The 17,487-nt window shown below is 41.4% G+C and overlaps 1 protein-coding gene across 2 annotated transcripts in view; it reads left to right on the top strand.

Moving 5' to 3' along the window:
- LOC141073895 (rap guanine nucleotide exchange factor 3-like) overlaps positions 1 to 17,487 on the top strand; it is a 120,603-nt gene that overhangs the window by 41,467 nt on the left and 61,649 nt on the right. For both annotated transcript variants that reach the window (XM_073561435.1, XM_073561434.1), the window contains exons 3-4: positions 10,795 to 10,848; positions 17,006 to 17,112. In XM_073561435.1, coding sequence (XP_073417536.1) covers positions 10,795 to 10,848; positions 17,006 to 17,112 — 161 coding nt within the window. The remainder of the gene's footprint in view (positions 1 to 10,794; positions 10,849 to 17,005; positions 17,113 to 17,487) is intronic.

Raw genomic sequence — 17,487 nt, 5'->3', positions numbered from 1 at the left:
AAAAGCAGCAACCTGTCCAAAGATGTGTATCACTCCGAATGTCACAGATCAGATTGTCCTATGACGCCATTGTACACTTTAAGAATAATATTGACAATTAAATCAGTAATAATTAACCACAAGTCAGTATACAGTTCCCTACTGGGTGGTTTTAACTGTTGTGTAACTTTTTGTATTTAATCACATGGCATTCTTTATACAGATATTTAACCTTTTTTTCATCACTCCCTAATCGTGTATCTTAGATAAAAATGAATAAGGTAGGTTAGATAACAGAATTCTGGGAGCTGCAGTTTTTTTTTATGGGGGCAGGGCTGTCAACAGCAATTTGGATTGACCATGAAATTTTTATGTATTTTTTCATTTATCTGTTATTTTTTACTCATTTATTTTACACATTGTGCTCAAAGGTTCATAAAAGACCTTGGAGGGACATTTACATATGGAAATATTTTTATTTTAATCTTCTTTCTCTTGTAACTGGGGCTCATATATTAGCCTCTTACTTTAAATACTTAAATAATATTGTGGGTTTTTTTTAAAAAAAAATGTAACTGCATCAAAATGGCGATGGCGGCACATGCGCAGTAGCATCTTTTGCTTGCTGATAGATGTTACTGCGCATGCGCCGCCGCTGTTTTGCCGGACCCATTTTTTTTTTGCCCCAACAGTGCAGTGCAAACCACAGTTAAAATGCTATTGCATATGACAAAAGTCACTCATGTTGGACATTTTCTGTAACTACTACAAAACTTTAAAGTGATGAGTACATGGGACGAGTTAACCTTTTGCTGTGAAATGTCACATATTTATTATTGCATTTCTATATAAAAGTTGAAAAAAAGTCCTAAATATAATTTAATTATTTCTGGAATTTCAGTTCAGATGCCTGTAAGTGTATTTTTTTTATTTCTTGTATGTGATCAGATATTTTTCCAGCTGCAAAACTTTAGCTCTGCTAGACCTTAGTCATCAATGCGCTTGGGTCAAGGCTTACTGTTGCCTCCAAGCACAGTTTTGTTTGCTGTCTAGCTGTGCTGTGATGGCCGATGTTGCATTACAATCTCATACCAGCGCTATGGGGTGCCCAATGTTTGTTTGTTGCTGTCCTATGAGGTTTTCCACAGTCTTTGTATAACTATGTATTGGTCTCTTTTATCTTTCTATAAGAAAATTTTCTTTATGACCCAAAGCAGCCAATCAGATCTCTGCTTTCATTTTGTAAACAGTTCACGTGAAATGAAAGCTGTTCTGTAATTGGTTGCTATGATCAACAAACAGGTTTCTTTTAGATAATTGTGATAAACGTGCCTCACTCTGCAAAAAAAATCACATGGCCAGCCAGGCATTTAGCCTTCAGGGAAAATGTAGGATTATGAACAGCCTATGACAGGTCCAACATTTATTTTATTGAAGAATCTGCATCAGAAATCTAAGGATGACTCTTGGATTTACGTCATGGATCTATAGCATGAATGTACTTGTCGTTTGGTCCCATTATTTAATGCAAAATTCAGAGAAATAATGCTCATTATTTCCACAAATGTTTCTTTTCTGCTCCGTAAACAAAAATGAGCCTGGATTTTTTTCTGGAGCAAGTGAGACCGTACTGGGCATGGCAGAAAAGGGAGGCCGACATAACAGGGTTAGGAAGGAATATTAAGTGAAAAAGGTGGATTAGGAGCAGGAAGGATTAAAGTAGTAGAGAAGACTAATGTGAGTCACCTGTGGAGGGTGGACTTGAGCGAGAGGGGATAGCAGGGGGGTATATAATGGGATGACTGGGAAGAAAGCAGCCATTTTTTGCACATCCCTGAGGACAGAACAATCTTCATTACTCATCACTCACAGGATGACTTTAGAATGGAGTCCATGGACGCTGTGCTTCGGCAATTGGGAATTACTGCCAGAGTCCTGGGATCACATTGGCTGCAGACATCCTTCCAGAGCATGCTTCAGGGGGTCGGTGGTGACCAAACTTAGTCACCTCTTGAAGTTTGACGGCTGTGAACGGCTGGGCCTCCTGCATGCCTAAACCCTGAGGTAACCCCCTGGGTCTAGCGCCTCATAAAAAGCCCCTGGTGCCTGGACCAGGAGCAGTGGGGGGACCATGGCTCAGAGGCATCATCCCAGTGAGATGAACATGTTATTGTACACAGGGTGGACCAGGAGTGGAGGTCACATCCTGTGACCTACCGGCAGCAGGAGTCAAAAGGGCAGCAATCAACTGGCCCCACCCCCAACAGCCACAACATGGCTGCACTGGTCTTCCAGCCTGGCAGTGGGGGCTCTGCGAGAGAGCAGAGAAGCCCTTCCGCAGCACGAGACAAGGGACAGCTTCACCAGGATTTAGTAACTGCACCTGCCTAGGACACAGCACCCAGGTTGCTAGGTGAGAACTTTCAAAACTTTCCTTAAAGCACTCCATTACCCACTCCTATAAACAGAGGAGTAGGGGTTTTGTCTGAGGGGGTCAGCAGAGGCAAGAGTATATTGTTATAGGAATTGGAAGCAGTATTAGGGTCTGGGGGGTCACATGGAGGAGTATCACCGGCAGTTGCATGGACTGGCGCATCAGGTTTGGGAGTGGGGCGCCGTGTGTTGCGGATTTAGGTCTTAGGGGTCATAATGTAGGATGGAGGAAAAGTTTAACCAACAGGGATGGGGGGGTGACCCGCTTCTTGCCGCCGACAGACACGAAACTGAGACAGAGGTTGTATTCAACAGGTCCGTTTTTATTGGCTGTCCTTATGACAACCACCGCAGCTCATGACAGCAGTTTACACTTCTCTGTGTACAGGCCTGGGTGCCTTCACTTCCTTTATTATAATCGTGGCGTCCTCTGTGGCTCTTTTCACTGTGGCTGCCCTAGGCCCATCCACCACAGCGTTTCACCAACCTGAGTACACCATCCGTCCAATACCCACAGACCGTCTTCGTCTGCAGCTACCTTCCTCTGGGTCACCCCCCGTGATGGCCTCAACTGTCATTTCTCTCTGGAGCCTTTCTACTGTCTCTATCTCCGCAGCAGAACCTCCTCTCAGGTGTGCTCCCCTCACTGACTGGACCTTCCAGAACCTTCCCTCAGCCTTTTATACTCCCAGTCCTGGTAGCTCTGCCCACTATCACCTGACAGTTTCTCTGACCAATGGCAGTTATTCAGCCCCACTCGTACACTCTCCACTGCCCTCTAATGGTCAAACTATAATACGGCACCCTTTCTCTTTATTTCGGCGCTTTCACACCTACACTGCTCTATCCCTCTGCCTTTCACTACAGGCAGATCTGTCCATCAGTCCAACTTCCCTACACTGGGACAGATGTATCGGAATCGGTGGTTACAGCGGAGAATGGCACTGGGGAGAGGTCTGCAGCTTAGGTGCAGTTGACAGTAGAAAGGGAGAAAGAAAAAGAGGATACGATTAGGCTTGATGATGCAGCTAAAGGGGAAGTCTATATGTGCTTCTGAGAAGCTGCTAGGGGCTAATTTAAAACAGGAAATAAGAGAAAAAATATGGAAAAATGAATATGTTGATATTTTTCACTTTTACCTTTGCATTGTTTTAGTCTATATAAAGTTAAAATGGATGACACTAAAAAAAGGATGAGGAAAAAAGGAGGTACTGTTTAATTTCATGTACCTTCTCAATTTGGCTGCATGTATTCGCCATTTTGGCTAGTGTGATGGGAGAAAAAGCACTGAAAATTGTTTGGCGCTGTTTTGCTACATGGACGCTATCGGGGAGGCATACAGGGTATATGGGGGGTCAATGGTGAAAAGCGGTGCAGTCCAACTTTTATTGGGATCATAAAAAAAGCAGTTTGTGGTTAAAAGTGACTACACCTAATAGGTGAGGTCATGGCAGCCAGTCCTTTCTAAGTAACACAAAGACAGCCAGGACACTCGGTGGCTAGGCAAAAAGGACTGTGCCTCATATTTAATCAAGGAGCCTGCAAGTTTGGAGCTAAGTGCAAATTCAAGCACAAATGCTCCTCTTGTGGTGGGAGTCACAGTGCATCAAAATGCTTTAGGGGAGGGAAAAAAGGGGGCGATAGTTCTGAAAAAAGGAGTGACACCAGTTCGGCTGGCAGAGATGCAACATTTTCTACCACTGGGTTGTTAGAGGAGGGTTTTCAAAATGGTTTTAAAATTCCATTTCTTGACGAAAAAGTAAAGTCCATGTATATGCCACGCATCCTGGTATATGCCCCCTATAGAAAGAAAAGAAAAACATTGCTGCTCACCTTCCTTCCTCTCCCCTGCAACGTCGTCTTTTGAAGCTAGCAGCTGATTTCAGTGTCCAAGCAATGGGAAGCGCATGAAGTCACTGCCACTCGCCCAGTTGCGCGTACGTCAACTGCTGGCCTCTGGTTGGTCAGCAGCGTGTATTGCGGTGCACAGATCCGGCAAGTTTGTGCGCTGCAATACACGTAGACTGGATGTGTGCCCAAGGAACTGAAGTAAGGGCTGGCGTCGCGGGGCCCCTCGCCCGCTGATGCGGAACAGTGATGTGCGTGCCCACAGAGAGGGCTCTGCGTGCCTTCTCTAGCACCTGTGCCATAGGTTCGCCACCGCTGATCTATAGTGTACAGAGCCGCTTTGACACTTACGGTACATTTGAGGGAAGAGAACAAAAGTTTATTGGCCCTGATGTGTTAAAAGTCTGCTGTATCTTTTGCTATAGAGTTTTGACAAGAGTTTCACCATGCAGGTGTTGTCCAAGATTAGGAAAACATGTCTGGCTACTGTCTTCAGCATCACACCGGCCTGCAGGCTGTGACTGGTATTGCAGACCTACAATATTTATTTCAAAATATTTATTTCAATAGGTCTGAACTGAAATATCAGACACACCCAAAGACACGTGTCCTGACGCTTGTGGAATAGAATGCAGCCTTGATTTTCAACTCTGAACAACCTCTATAAGGAAGAAATGTATATAGGACGGTGCAGCCGTTTGGGATCTTTTTTTTTTGTTTCAGTTTGAGGACAGATTCCAACAGGAAAAATAGCAAATAGGTTAAGGTAAAAATACATATAAAAAAAAATTAAAAATAAAGTGCAGTGTTCTTAGTCTAATAGGGCACCTATAGACTATATGTCATAGACAAAAAGTGTGACATGCTTTATCATAGTTAAAACTTTTGTACACCCTTTTCTCAGTTGCAAAAGACCCCATGTGCTACCTTGACTCTGCCACCATCAAAACTGCAAAATGTCATAAGTGGAACAAAAATATGTGACTACTAGTAGAATACTGACCGAGGAGAAGGCACAGCTGTATGTTACATATATATATATATATATATATATATTTATATTTAGAAGCCTGAGAAAGGTGACATAACCGTGTGGCCATTTACATCAGGGGCAGGGTGTGTTCTCAAATACCTGAGTGCATGTTTGTATTGCTCTTTCCTGATTATTCTGCTGTACGCCTGATTACAGCACGTAATCGCATACTAAACCCAAACATCTGGTACAACAGGTACATTACATAGCTGTTACCTGCTGCGGCATTACACTATTACAAGGGCACACCAATGGCAGACTTTTTATTGATTTACAGATAACAGAAAAGAACATTTAAGGATAACCTTACCTTTTATAAAGGTGTTTTCCAGACTTGTAAAAAAATGTATTTAAATGGGGGTTCTCATCTCGAGCTGCTTGCTAGGTGCTTTTTGGAACTCCCACAGCCGGCATTCATTTTGCAGTATTTCGGTAGATAATATAATAGATATACCATTGACCTCAAATGACCGTTAATATGATAATTCGCAAAGAAGGAGAAAATGGAAAGCGGCGATCCGACTTACGTAGTACTTCCATCAAATAATATGTTTAAGCAGATAAACCTGCTCCCGTCCAAAGTAGGTTTAAAGGGATTCTCCAACCTCAAATAAATTGTTTAAAAAATGTTAGTTGTCAATGAAATATACCTTTATCTAATATACTGTCATTAAAGGAGTTTTCCCATGAACAAAAGTTAATTTTAATTAATACACCTTGGAATAATAATTTCCACAATTGGTTGTGTTTAAATAAAATGTTCCTGTGCTGAGATAATCTTATAAATGTGCCCCTGCTGTGTACTGTGTAATGGCTGTGTCTGACCATACAGGGACATGGTCTGATCATACCACAGCTCCTGGGGGGGGGGGGAGAGGATACAGACAGGACACAATGAGATCACAGCTAATTCTTTCTTTGAAGTCAAACTTTGTTTACAAACAGGCATTGAAATGTTTCACCTCACAGAAAGAATCTGCTGTGATCCTCTGATGTCCTGTCTGTATACTCTGTTTTGCTTCCCCACTGCCCATGATCTTTGGTATGATCAGACCATGTCCCTGTACGGTCAGACACAGCCATTGCACAGTACACAGCAGGGGCACATTTATAAGATTATCTCAGCACAGGAACATTTCATTTAAACACGTCCAATTGTGGAAATTATTATTCCAAGATCCATTGATTAAAATTAACTTTTGTTCATGGGTAAACCCCTTTAACCCCTTAACGACCACCGATACGCCTTTTAACGGTGGTAATTAAGGGTACTAAAACCACAGCGCCGTTAATTCACCGCGCTGTGGAGAAAGTACATAGCGCCCCCCAGTGTTGGATTTTCTCTGGGGTCTCGGCTGCAAGGGGTAGCCGAGACCCCAGAGAACATGAATCGGTCGGTTTTTACCGACCCCGCTTTTGCGATCACCGTTATTAGGCCGGGATCACACTTGCCATTTAAACGGCCGAGTTTCGCATGGTAATACACGGCGCTGCCGCCGGGACTCAGGAGCGGGGCGTGCGGCCGCATAGCAATACATGGAGCTGCACGTCCCGCTCCTGAGTCCCGGCGGCAGCGCCGTGTATTACCATGCGAAACTCGGCTGTTTAAATGGCAAGTGTGATCCTGGCCTTAACCCTATAACGGCGACCGCAAAAAAAAAGCCGCGATTTTACATTTAATTTCTCTTTCCTCTGATGTGATCGCACATCAGAGGAGAGAGAAATAGGGTCCCCGATCCCCCCCGGTACCTCTCCTTGCGAGCTCTGCCGTGTGGTGAAAAAGTGGTTTACCCCCACATATGGGGTATCGGCGTATTCAGGAGAAATTCTACAACAAATTTTGTGGTTGATTTTCTCTTTTAACACTTGTGAAAATAAAAAAAAATTGGTTCTGAAGTAAATTTTTTGCAAAAAAAAGTTAAATGTTAATATTTTCCTTCCACATTGCTTTAGTTCCTGTGAAGCACTTAAAGGGTTAATAAACTTCTTGAATGTGGTTTTGAGCACCTTGAGGGGTCTAGTTTTTAGAATGGTGCCACTTTGGGGTATTTTCTGCCATATAGACCCCTCAAAATGACTTTAAATTTGATGTGGTCCCTAAAAAAAATGGTTTTGTAAATTTTGTTGTAAAAATGAGAAATCACTGGTCAACTTTTAACCCTTATAACTTCCTAACAAAAAAAATGTTGCTTCCAAAATTGTGCTGATGTAAAGTAGACATGTGGGAAATGTTATTTATTAAGAAATTTGTCTGACACATCTCTCTGATTTAAGGGCATAAAAATTTAAATTTTTAAAATTGCAAAATTTTCAACATTTTTGCCATATTTCCATTTTTATCATAAATAAACACAAGACTTATCGAAGAAATTTTATCACTAACATCAAGTACAATATGTCACGAAAAAACATTCTCAGAATCAGCGAGATCCATTAAAGCGTTCCAGTGTTATAACCTCATAAAAGGACAGTGGTCAGAATTGTAAAAATTGGCCTGGTAATTAAGCTGCAAACTGGCTCTGTCACTAAGGGGTTAAGCATTTCAACGCCACCCTTCTGCCCTCTTTTCTATGCCGGAAGTTCTATAGAAACGTTTGCTATCTTGGCATGGAAGAAATTGCTCCCCTTTCCTTCCTTGTTGAGATGTCATCAGATCAGGTAACCAATCAAATTTAAAATGACGAGACGGAACCCAATGCATCCTGGGAGCTGTGATCACATAATAATCCCTTTCATCACCTGATCTGATGGCAACAAAAAAGGAGGGAGAGTAGTTTCCAATGTGTCAAGATGACAATGGACCACAGAAGTTCAGGAGTACACCCAGAGAAGATGGCTGTATAGATGAAAGCAGCTGACATTTTTAATTACAGGGAATCTAATAGTTCCCCCATGCCTTGCAACCCACCAGCAATTGTATATTTCTTGCTAAATACCCTGCCTAACCAGCCCTTTATAGTGTTTGACACAAACTCTGCTTTTCATATGCAACTTAAACTTTTGACTACTGGGTATCAGACTGAAGGGGGCTGAATACAAATGCACGTCACAATATTCAGATTTTTTAAATAATTAGAAAACCATGCATCACTTCCTTTACACTTCACAAATACTTGCTACTTTGTGTTGGTATATCAGATAAAATACCAATAAAATACATTCAAGTTTGTGGGTATAGCATGAAAAGATGTACAGGGTGTGAATACTTTTTCAATGCACTGTATATAAATAGGGTGTGTATTGTGTTGTGCTAGACACTTCCTTTTAATTACGTCGACTAATGTCGGTGAGAAATACATGGATGAGAGTTGGAGCGCCACATATTTGTGGCAGACGGCGGCATCTTCTAAGGCAGCATTCTTTTAAAAGTAAATTGGAGAATAATAGCTTTGCTATATCTCCCATGATAAAGAAGTTGGCATGTTTGTCCTGCAAACACAGTCACTCAGGTAGAAGTCAATCTTCAGATGACAGCTGGTAAAAGGGGAAAGGTTCATCAGTGACCTTGTAAGGAAATGCAAAAAAAACACAAAGATGCAGCAGCTTATATTTATTCACATAGAAGATTACTTGCTGCTTGCCATTTACAGGGAATGTGCCACCAGAAAGTTATCAGGTTTTAACATGTATTTTATAAAAAATGTTGGAACCTTTTTTTTCATATCACAATTCTGTATAAAAAAAATAGTAGTCTTGCAATTCCCCACTGGCCACTGGGGCTATGTCAGACTCAAGCTTCCTTTTCTTTCAGGAACAGTTTTCTGCAGGCTCCTTATCGTCAGAGTCAGGATTACAATGACTTTGACATCGAAAAATATTGCAAACACTTTAAAAAAGTGACAGCGTGGGATACACTGGATGTTTGGGCCCCCAAATCATTTGAATTGGGTCCGGATTAGGCCTGTTTCATACCTCCGTCATTGGCGGTCAGTTAAATCCGCCAAAGGATGAAAGAAACTGATCCGTCTCCATTTAGTGATGTCGGATGACATCGGACCATGTAGGAGAACGGATCCGTGGAGCGGCGTGATTTAAAGGGACCGCGGTCATCACGGCGGCTAGCGGGAGGTCGGTGGTGAGATCGGCGGCCGCGATCTCGTGGGAGGTCGGTGGTGAGATCGGCGGCCGCGATCTCGCGGGAGGTCGGAGGGGACATCGGCGGCTGTGAAATCGCAGGAGGACGGAGGTGACATCGCGGGAGGTCGGTGGTGGCCGCGAGATCGCGGGAGGAAGGAGGTGACATCGCGGGAGGACGGTGGTGGCCGCGACATCGCGGGAGGATGGAGGTGACATCGCGGGAGAGAGAGCTCCCGGAATGGTATTAAATGGTTAAAAGAGCTCCCGACCAGGCATGCACAGCTACAAATAGCGGTCCGCCAAGCCAAAAAAAGTTGCAGGGTCCGTTTCATCTGCTCGGGAGTCGCTAAAATCTTGGCAGATCCGTCAAAAAGTGGGTGAGACGGACAACCATCAGTCACAATCCGCCACTAACGTTAGTCTATGGAGGAAAAAACGGATCCACCCCTTTTTTGGCTGATCCGTTTTTTTTTTTAAAAAATGGCGGATTTTGACTGATGACAAAAACGGAAGTGTGAAACAGGCCTTACGGTACCTTTTTGTTAATGTTCGGCTGAACCCGAACATCCACAGCTTCGACCATCACTAACTATGAGTTATAAGAGTACAGATAATGTAGCGCCAACTCCTGTGCAGTTATGGGGTTAGCAGTCAGACATATTAAGAGTATGTTTGCACCAGGTATTTCTGCAGTGTTTTTTTTCTGCAGCAAAAGACAGAATGTTTGCAGGAATAATGCTGTAGAAAATAGGTCCTTTTGTGTGTGCATTTTTTATGTTTTTTTTCCCCCATTTATTAGGTGAAAAATGCTGCGAAAACACTGAAAGATTTGACATGCTGCATATTTCAAAAAAAATTGCGTAACTGTTCAAAAAAATGCAAGGAAAAATAAATAAGCGTGTGCATGGGATTTTAAAAATCTCATTTACTTTATTAGTACTGTGAAGCGTGAAATTTTTGTTTGAAGAAAAACATTCAGCAAAAAAGAGCGCTACAAAACATGGGCAATGTGTGATCATACCCTAATACTTCTAAAAATGAGAAGCAGAAAATAAAATATTTGCTTCCCTAACCTGAAAGTCATTCATAGCAACCTGTGTGAACAAGCTCACAGAATGAGTATGCTGGATGCTGACCAGACCCAGGATGCACATTTTTGGTTTTACTGTAACTTTTTTTTTTTTTACTGTACTTTTACATTGAGAATGCGTCATTCATGTTTTCTGGTGATGTAAGGAGATATTTATTTCACCTTTGTGCTTGTATATGTGATACAAGTTAACAATCAGTTTTGCCCTTAAGAATGTCCCAGAGGAGATGGAACTGTTACACTAGAGTCCTCTTTGCCCTTTTTAGATACAGTAGTCTTCTATTTGCCTTTTCTTTAATATAATGTAGACTATTTTCATGTTTTTTTTTTCCAGACCCCACTTCCTGATAGTGAATCTCTAGAGGAGTACAGCCACACTGTGAAACAGGTAACCCAGAGCACTTTCTGCACAAAAGCTTCCTCTGTGTAAATAATTGTATTCTGCTAGGGATGACTGCGAGAAATGGATAGGCCTACTGTACCTCCTGATTATTCATCTACACATTCCAATGAAAAAATGCATTGATGCCAACTAGTAGTAGAATCTCCTGGGAATGGATTCAGCTTAGCCAGTAAACCTAAGAATATCAGGCTTTAAATATTACAGGTCTCCATGCCTCTTCATTAAAGAATTACCGATCACATATAGAAACAAAATAGAAAAATTGCAGTGAACAAAACAGCCTTCCTCTCACTCCACTGCCTTCATGTCAAAACCAAAACTCTGACCTTCGTTTGAAAATCCCCGGGCATTCTGTGATATTCAAATGAAGCGTCTTCAGCAGGCAGAGGCTGTGGTTACTGCTGCAGACTATACCTCGTCCTGAAATGAAGCGTTACCAGTGACAATCCTTTCAGGGGCTGGCCTAGACCCTGTGCGATGTGCACAATGATAGTGTGATCTCGCTGGCTCAGCAGTAAAGAGTGAGTGTTGGCAGCAGATTATTCAGTATACCCTCCAAGCCTGTGACAACAGAGCTTCTTTATTTAGGAACAAACAGGAACAATATATGATAAGCTTAATAGATCAGGAATAAATCATTTGTGTGTCTCTATCTGTGCAGCATCTACAGCAGGCTGCTTCTCTCATACACAGACACAGGAAATACAGTCACATGCTCTCCCTGTGTGAGCCTCTGGGAGGTTTTTTTGTTGTTGTTCTCATTTCATAAACAGCATACAAATCTAGCAACTAAACACTCATAAACAGGAATGTAGTTGTTGGGCCAAACATATTCCAACAGTGAGACACAGAAAGATTGTGCTGAGCTTTCTGGCAAGTCTTTTTCCTCATTTTGGAGCTAGATTCACATCTACATAGGTAATGGTCAAAGATAGTTTCACTCCTCATGGACACACAGGACAGCTTATTCTGAAAAGTTTCTTGAAAGCATAGTTACCTGTTAATTAATTGGCATTCAATTTATCTTTCTTATTATTTGTCCTTTACTCTATTCTGGTATCGCATTTGCTATACTGGTATGCAGAAGAGAAGAAACCATAAGTACAAGCAAAGAAAAGAAAAAGAGGTGTAAACATACTGTAATTAAAAATTAATCTTTTCATATTATGTAATAACATATAAAAAGATTTAAAGTACCGTAACTGATTTTTTTTGTAAATTATGAGTCACGAAAACATCAGGATTTGGTCCCCATAGGTCGATCCTAGTCCTCTATAGTTAAGATATAGTAGCCAAAGTACCAGTCATTTATGTAAAGCTACATGCAGGAAATAATCCACAGGTTTCCAGTGGGAGATTACAGTATTGTACGTTATACAGCCTGAAATGATATATTCCAGAGAGAATTTGCATTTATACCCTAATGTAATAATGTATACTGCCTTGTGGTCATACACTCTGAATTTCTTATTAGTTTTATGACAACAAGAAGGGATAAATACATTGAATACAGTCTGGATTTAGGTAGAACATCCTCAAAATTGTATTCAAAAATCTGCAATTTTACATTGCGTAAAAATACTAAAAATGGCTGCATTGTTTCATCATACTCTGACTTTGGCATAAGGGAAATAGATGTTGGCAAACATGGACTTCTAGCCACCGCTGACATACAAATGAGGCAGTCTTATTGTAGAGTGATTGATTCGGTAGAGAGTAAACTGGTTCACTTTAAATAACAAAACATTAGGAACAGGATGAGAGATGTGGTGAAGAAGAATTGTAGCACTGTAAAGCAAAGTGATGCTTAGGATGGCAGAAGAATACATTACTTTAAATCTTGGGATAATGAAAAAGAAACTTAAAGGGACTCTGTCAGTAGGATCAGCCCTCTTAAGCCGTCTATATGGGCATGTAGGTCATAGGAACTTGAATACAATGATACCTTGATATCTGCGATCTGATGTCTTATTAGCGATCAATCCACATTTTTCTTAATATATAAAAGTGCTGTTAAGATCTATGGATCTGCCTCCAGAGCTTATTGGAAATGAAAGTGGACATTATCAGTGTGAGACATTTATATCATGAGAGCAGACTGTCAGTCTTTCAATATAGATAATCTCTGGAGGCAGATTCTTGGGGAGATCTGTGTTCGGCCTATAGATCTTAGCAGCTCAGGTTTCCAAGCCACAGCATGTAAATTTCTCTTGCGGGAACATTCAGTCTTCTGTGCTGAATTTCCCCATAGATTACATTATATGCAGTAAATCCATAATTAAAAAACACATGCATTGTAAGGGCATTTACACAGGTGTTTTTAGCCTGGTTTAGCCTAATAAATAAATAAATAATTTTAAAATATGATGTGGGGTCTCCCCCCTATTTTTGATAACTAGCCAAGGTAAAGCAGACAGCTAAGGGCTTATATTATCAGGCTGGGAAGGTCCATGGTTATCGGGCACTTCCCAGCCTAAAAATACCAGCCATCAGCCACGCCAGAATTGGCGCATGTCTGAAATTTCCTGATAGCCTTAGTGCGGTGGCAATTGGGATAATAGTAGTTGGGGTTGATCACAGCTGTGATTTGTCAAAAATCACAGCTGGAATCAAGCCCAGGGGTTAGAAAGGAAGAGGTGTCAGACAGCCCCATTACTAACCCAGTAATAAAAACAACAACACACAAACAGAAAAAAACATTTTATTTGAATAAGTAATCTGTCTATATATCTCTTTGCACATCAAATCTAATATACCAAAGAGACAAAAATGCATGCATGAAAAACGCCTAAAAAATGAATGCGGTAACAAAGCATGGAAAAACGCAAGTGAGCTGAAGTGCGGGATTCATGCAGATATTCAGTGCGTGAACGACTGAACAAATACTGATTGTGGGAATGTACTCATAATGAATGATGCACATCTCACTCCATTAAGACAAATCTACAAACATGTTTATTTTCTTTATGGCCAGTTTCCAATCCTCATTGAACAAGTATTTTCAACTTTTCACCAAAATATTTCCTTCTTCTCTATATCGTCACTGTCCCGACTGTGGCTCATATTCTCTATCAGTATGTGTTTGGAATGTGAGAGGAAATCGGAGGAAACCCATGGTAAACACAGGGAGAACATACAAACTCCTTGCAGATGTTGTCCTTGGTGGGATATGAAGCCTGGACCCCATGATTGCCAAGGAACAGTGCTAACCACTGAGCTTCTTTAGAGGTTTAATCCCCCGGCAGACGTACTTAAGCAGCTTTTTTTTGTAATGAAGTAGGTTGCTAATTGACTTGGTTCTAGTCCATTAGTTTCAGGTTTACAGATTTATTTTTTCTACCCAGTTTGCCAGTTTATAGCTTTTACATCTCATGGGGTATTTTATGTAGTATTAGTGTTGGAGCATCTCCACACAGGTACACGTTGCCTGTATATTTTACTGTATGAGGTTCCTAACTGTCTCAGTGTTGGGTTAATACAAATAATTATGATAATGTAAGAATGTGTCTCTACAGTATATCCCTGCAATCACTATTGCTATGGGCTGCAGGCAGTACTTTTTATTGTAGAGGTTTTCTGTAAAACGATGAGTGTAGCAAAGATCTTAAGTGGTGGGCGTTGGATAACATGTGAAGGAAAGTGTATTCGGGCTGTTCAGGCATGTCATCCCCAAAGGCAAGAAACCACACCTGTTTCAAATACAAGGCGTCTCATGCTCTGTAGAGATATTGTGTGCAACTATCAACCATAACAATGACTAATATTAGGTAGTTCCCCATTAAGTCTCTAAAACAGCCCTGATCCATCAACTCCACAAAAGACCTCTGAAGATTTGTTGTGGTATCTGGCACTAAGGCTGGAGTCACACACAACGTGTAAAAATACGGTCTGTATTTTATGGTTGTAATACGCAGAAATGTTCCCTGAACAGTGATCCGTATGTCATCCGTTGGCAAGGCATGGCTGCTTTTATGCGCATGAAAGGCTAGTTGCACACTAGCATTACGGGGCGCAGCGCACGGCTGCCACTAAGCTCCACCCCGGGCCACGCCCCCTCTGGTCAGCTCCTCCTCTGATCGCATGACGCATGGCACTACTCGTTTAATGACAGAAAAACCCACAATGGTCACAGAAATTACTTGAATCTGACAAAAGTAATAATAAATCAAAAATCTATGAAAATGAACAAATGAAAGTCAGACATTGCTTTTCAACCATGCTTCCACAGAATTTTTAAAAAATCAAACTCATGAAATAGGCCTGGACAGAAATGATGGTACCCTTAGCTTAATATTTTGTTACATAACCTTTTGAGTCAATCGCTGCAATCAAACGATTCCTGTAACTGTCAATGAGACTTATGCACCACTCAACTGGTATTTTGGCCCACTCCTCAAGAGCAAGCTGCTCCAGTTGTCTCGTGTTTGAAGGTTGCCTTTTCCAGATGGCATGTTTCAGCTCTTTACAAAGATGCTCACTAGGATTTAGGTCAGGGCTCAAAGAAGGCCACTTCCGAATAGTCCATGTTTTCCTCTTAGCCATTTTTTGGTGTTTTAGCTCTGTGTTTTGGGTCATTATCCTGTTGCAAGACGCATGACCTGTGACTGAGACCAAGATTTCTGACACTGGGCAGCACATTTCTCTCTAGAATCCCTTGATAGTCTTGAGATTTCATTGTACCCTGCACAGATTCTAGACACCATGTGCCAGATGCAGCAAAGCAGCCCCAGAACATAACAGAGCCTCCTCCATGTTTCACAGTAGGGAGAGTGTTCTTTTCTTGACATGCTTCATTTCTCTGTCTGTGAACATAGAGCTGATGTGCCTTGCCAAATAGTTCCATTTTTGTCTTATCTGTCCATAAGACATTCTCCCAGAAGTTTTGTGTCTTGTCAACATGTAGTTTGGAAAATTCCAGTCTGGATTTTTTATTTGTTTCAACAATGGTGTCCTCCTTTGTTGTCTCCCATGAAGTCCACTTTGGCTCATACCACGACAGATGGTGCGATCTGACACTGATGTTCCTTGAGTTTGAATTTCACCTTTAATCTGTTTAGAAGTTTTTCTGGGCTTTGTTGTTACCATTCGTATTATCCGTCTCTTTGATTTGTCATCAATTTTCCTCCTGCGGCCACGGCCAGGGAGGTTGGCTACTGTCCCATGGAGCTTAAATTTCTGAATAATAAGCGCAACTGTAGTCACAGGAACATCAAGCTGCTTGGAGATGGTCATATAACTTTTACCTTTACCATGTTTGTTTATAATTTTCTTTCTAATCTCCTGATACAACTCTTTCCTTCGCTTCCTCTGGTCCATGTTGAGTGTGATGCACATCATGTCACCAAACAGCACAGTGAGTATCTGTAGCCATCTATACAGGCCACTCACTGATTCCAAGATTGTAGACACCTGTGATGCTAATTAGTGGACACACCTTGATTTAACATGTCCCTTTTGTCACAAATTTTTTCAGGGTTACCATCATTTCTGTCCAGGTCTATTTCATGAGTTCTATTTTTTTTTTAATTCTGTGGAAGCATGATTGAAAAGCAATGTCTGACTTTCATTTGTTCGTTTTCATAGATTTTTGATTTATTATTACTTTTGTCAGATTCAAGTTATTTCTTTCACCATTGTGGGTTGTCTGTCATTAAAAGAGGGGTACCACCAATTTTGAGCACGTGTGTATATATGTAATAACGAGAGGTCACATTTAAAGCGGATCTTCTTAGTGTGCGGACATCTTTCTGCAGGAGTTTGGACTTTTCCAGACATTCCGAGAGAGACATTTGTGTACTTTGCTTAGTTTAGCTCCTTCTGAAGTTCCAAACAGCCAGCTACATGAATATAAAGCGTTTTTTGACCATGATTTCATTCTCCCTTGTGCTCATTTATAGATGCTATTGACCAATGAAATACAAAATGATACTTAACCCTTGTGACATAGTGACTTTGAGACAGCCAGGTAACAATCGTCGTCATTAGTATCAGTATTCGTCATTTCGTTGTGCGCTTCCAACAAAACCCTGAGTTTGTATGTACTGCATAGCAATGTTATTAATCAATCTTCCAGATCATACCTTCGGTCTTTAGCATGTGGCCCGGCCTGTCCTGAAGACGTTGTACCCTTCTGTTCCTCTAGGTGGTGTCACACAAAGTTTGGAGAGCGGCTAAAGTCCTGCAGACCTATGTTCTTGCCATGTCACCGGCATTGATGCGTGATAGAAAACACCATTTTCGGAATCACAGGTAGAGTCCTAATACCCCGACATTACACACTGAAACATTTCTTCCCGTCCTGTTGTATCATTCGCTTGTCTCCTATTTATTTCTTATGGCTCATCTCACGGTGCTGTACGGACATTATCAGCCCTTCTCTCATGCATGAGGCCTTACTTACACTAACACGGGTCTGTGCGCGTTACATTAATGGTTGATTCATAAATGTATTTCTTGAACTGATGAATGAACAGAGTGGAGGAAAAGTCTGCATCTCACTATTCTCAATAGTAACCATAAGGGGCAATTTCCATCTTCCAACCATGATGGCAGCAGACACACCATGGAGCTAACGTATGCCATCACCAATATAAAACATACAGAAAAAATTCTGCGCGGTAAGTA

This window comes from Dendrobates tinctorius, unplaced genomic scaffold, assembly GCF_039654945.1.
Source record: "Dendrobates tinctorius isolate UK_male_01 unplaced genomic scaffold, ASM3965494v1 ptg000319l, whole genome shotgun sequence".
NCBI classification, from domain to species: domain Eukaryota; kingdom Metazoa; phylum Chordata; class Amphibia; order Anura; family Dendrobatidae; genus Dendrobates; species Dendrobates tinctorius.
Note: the sequence above shows the minus strand (reverse complement) of the source record. Positions and strands in the feature narration are given on the sequence as shown.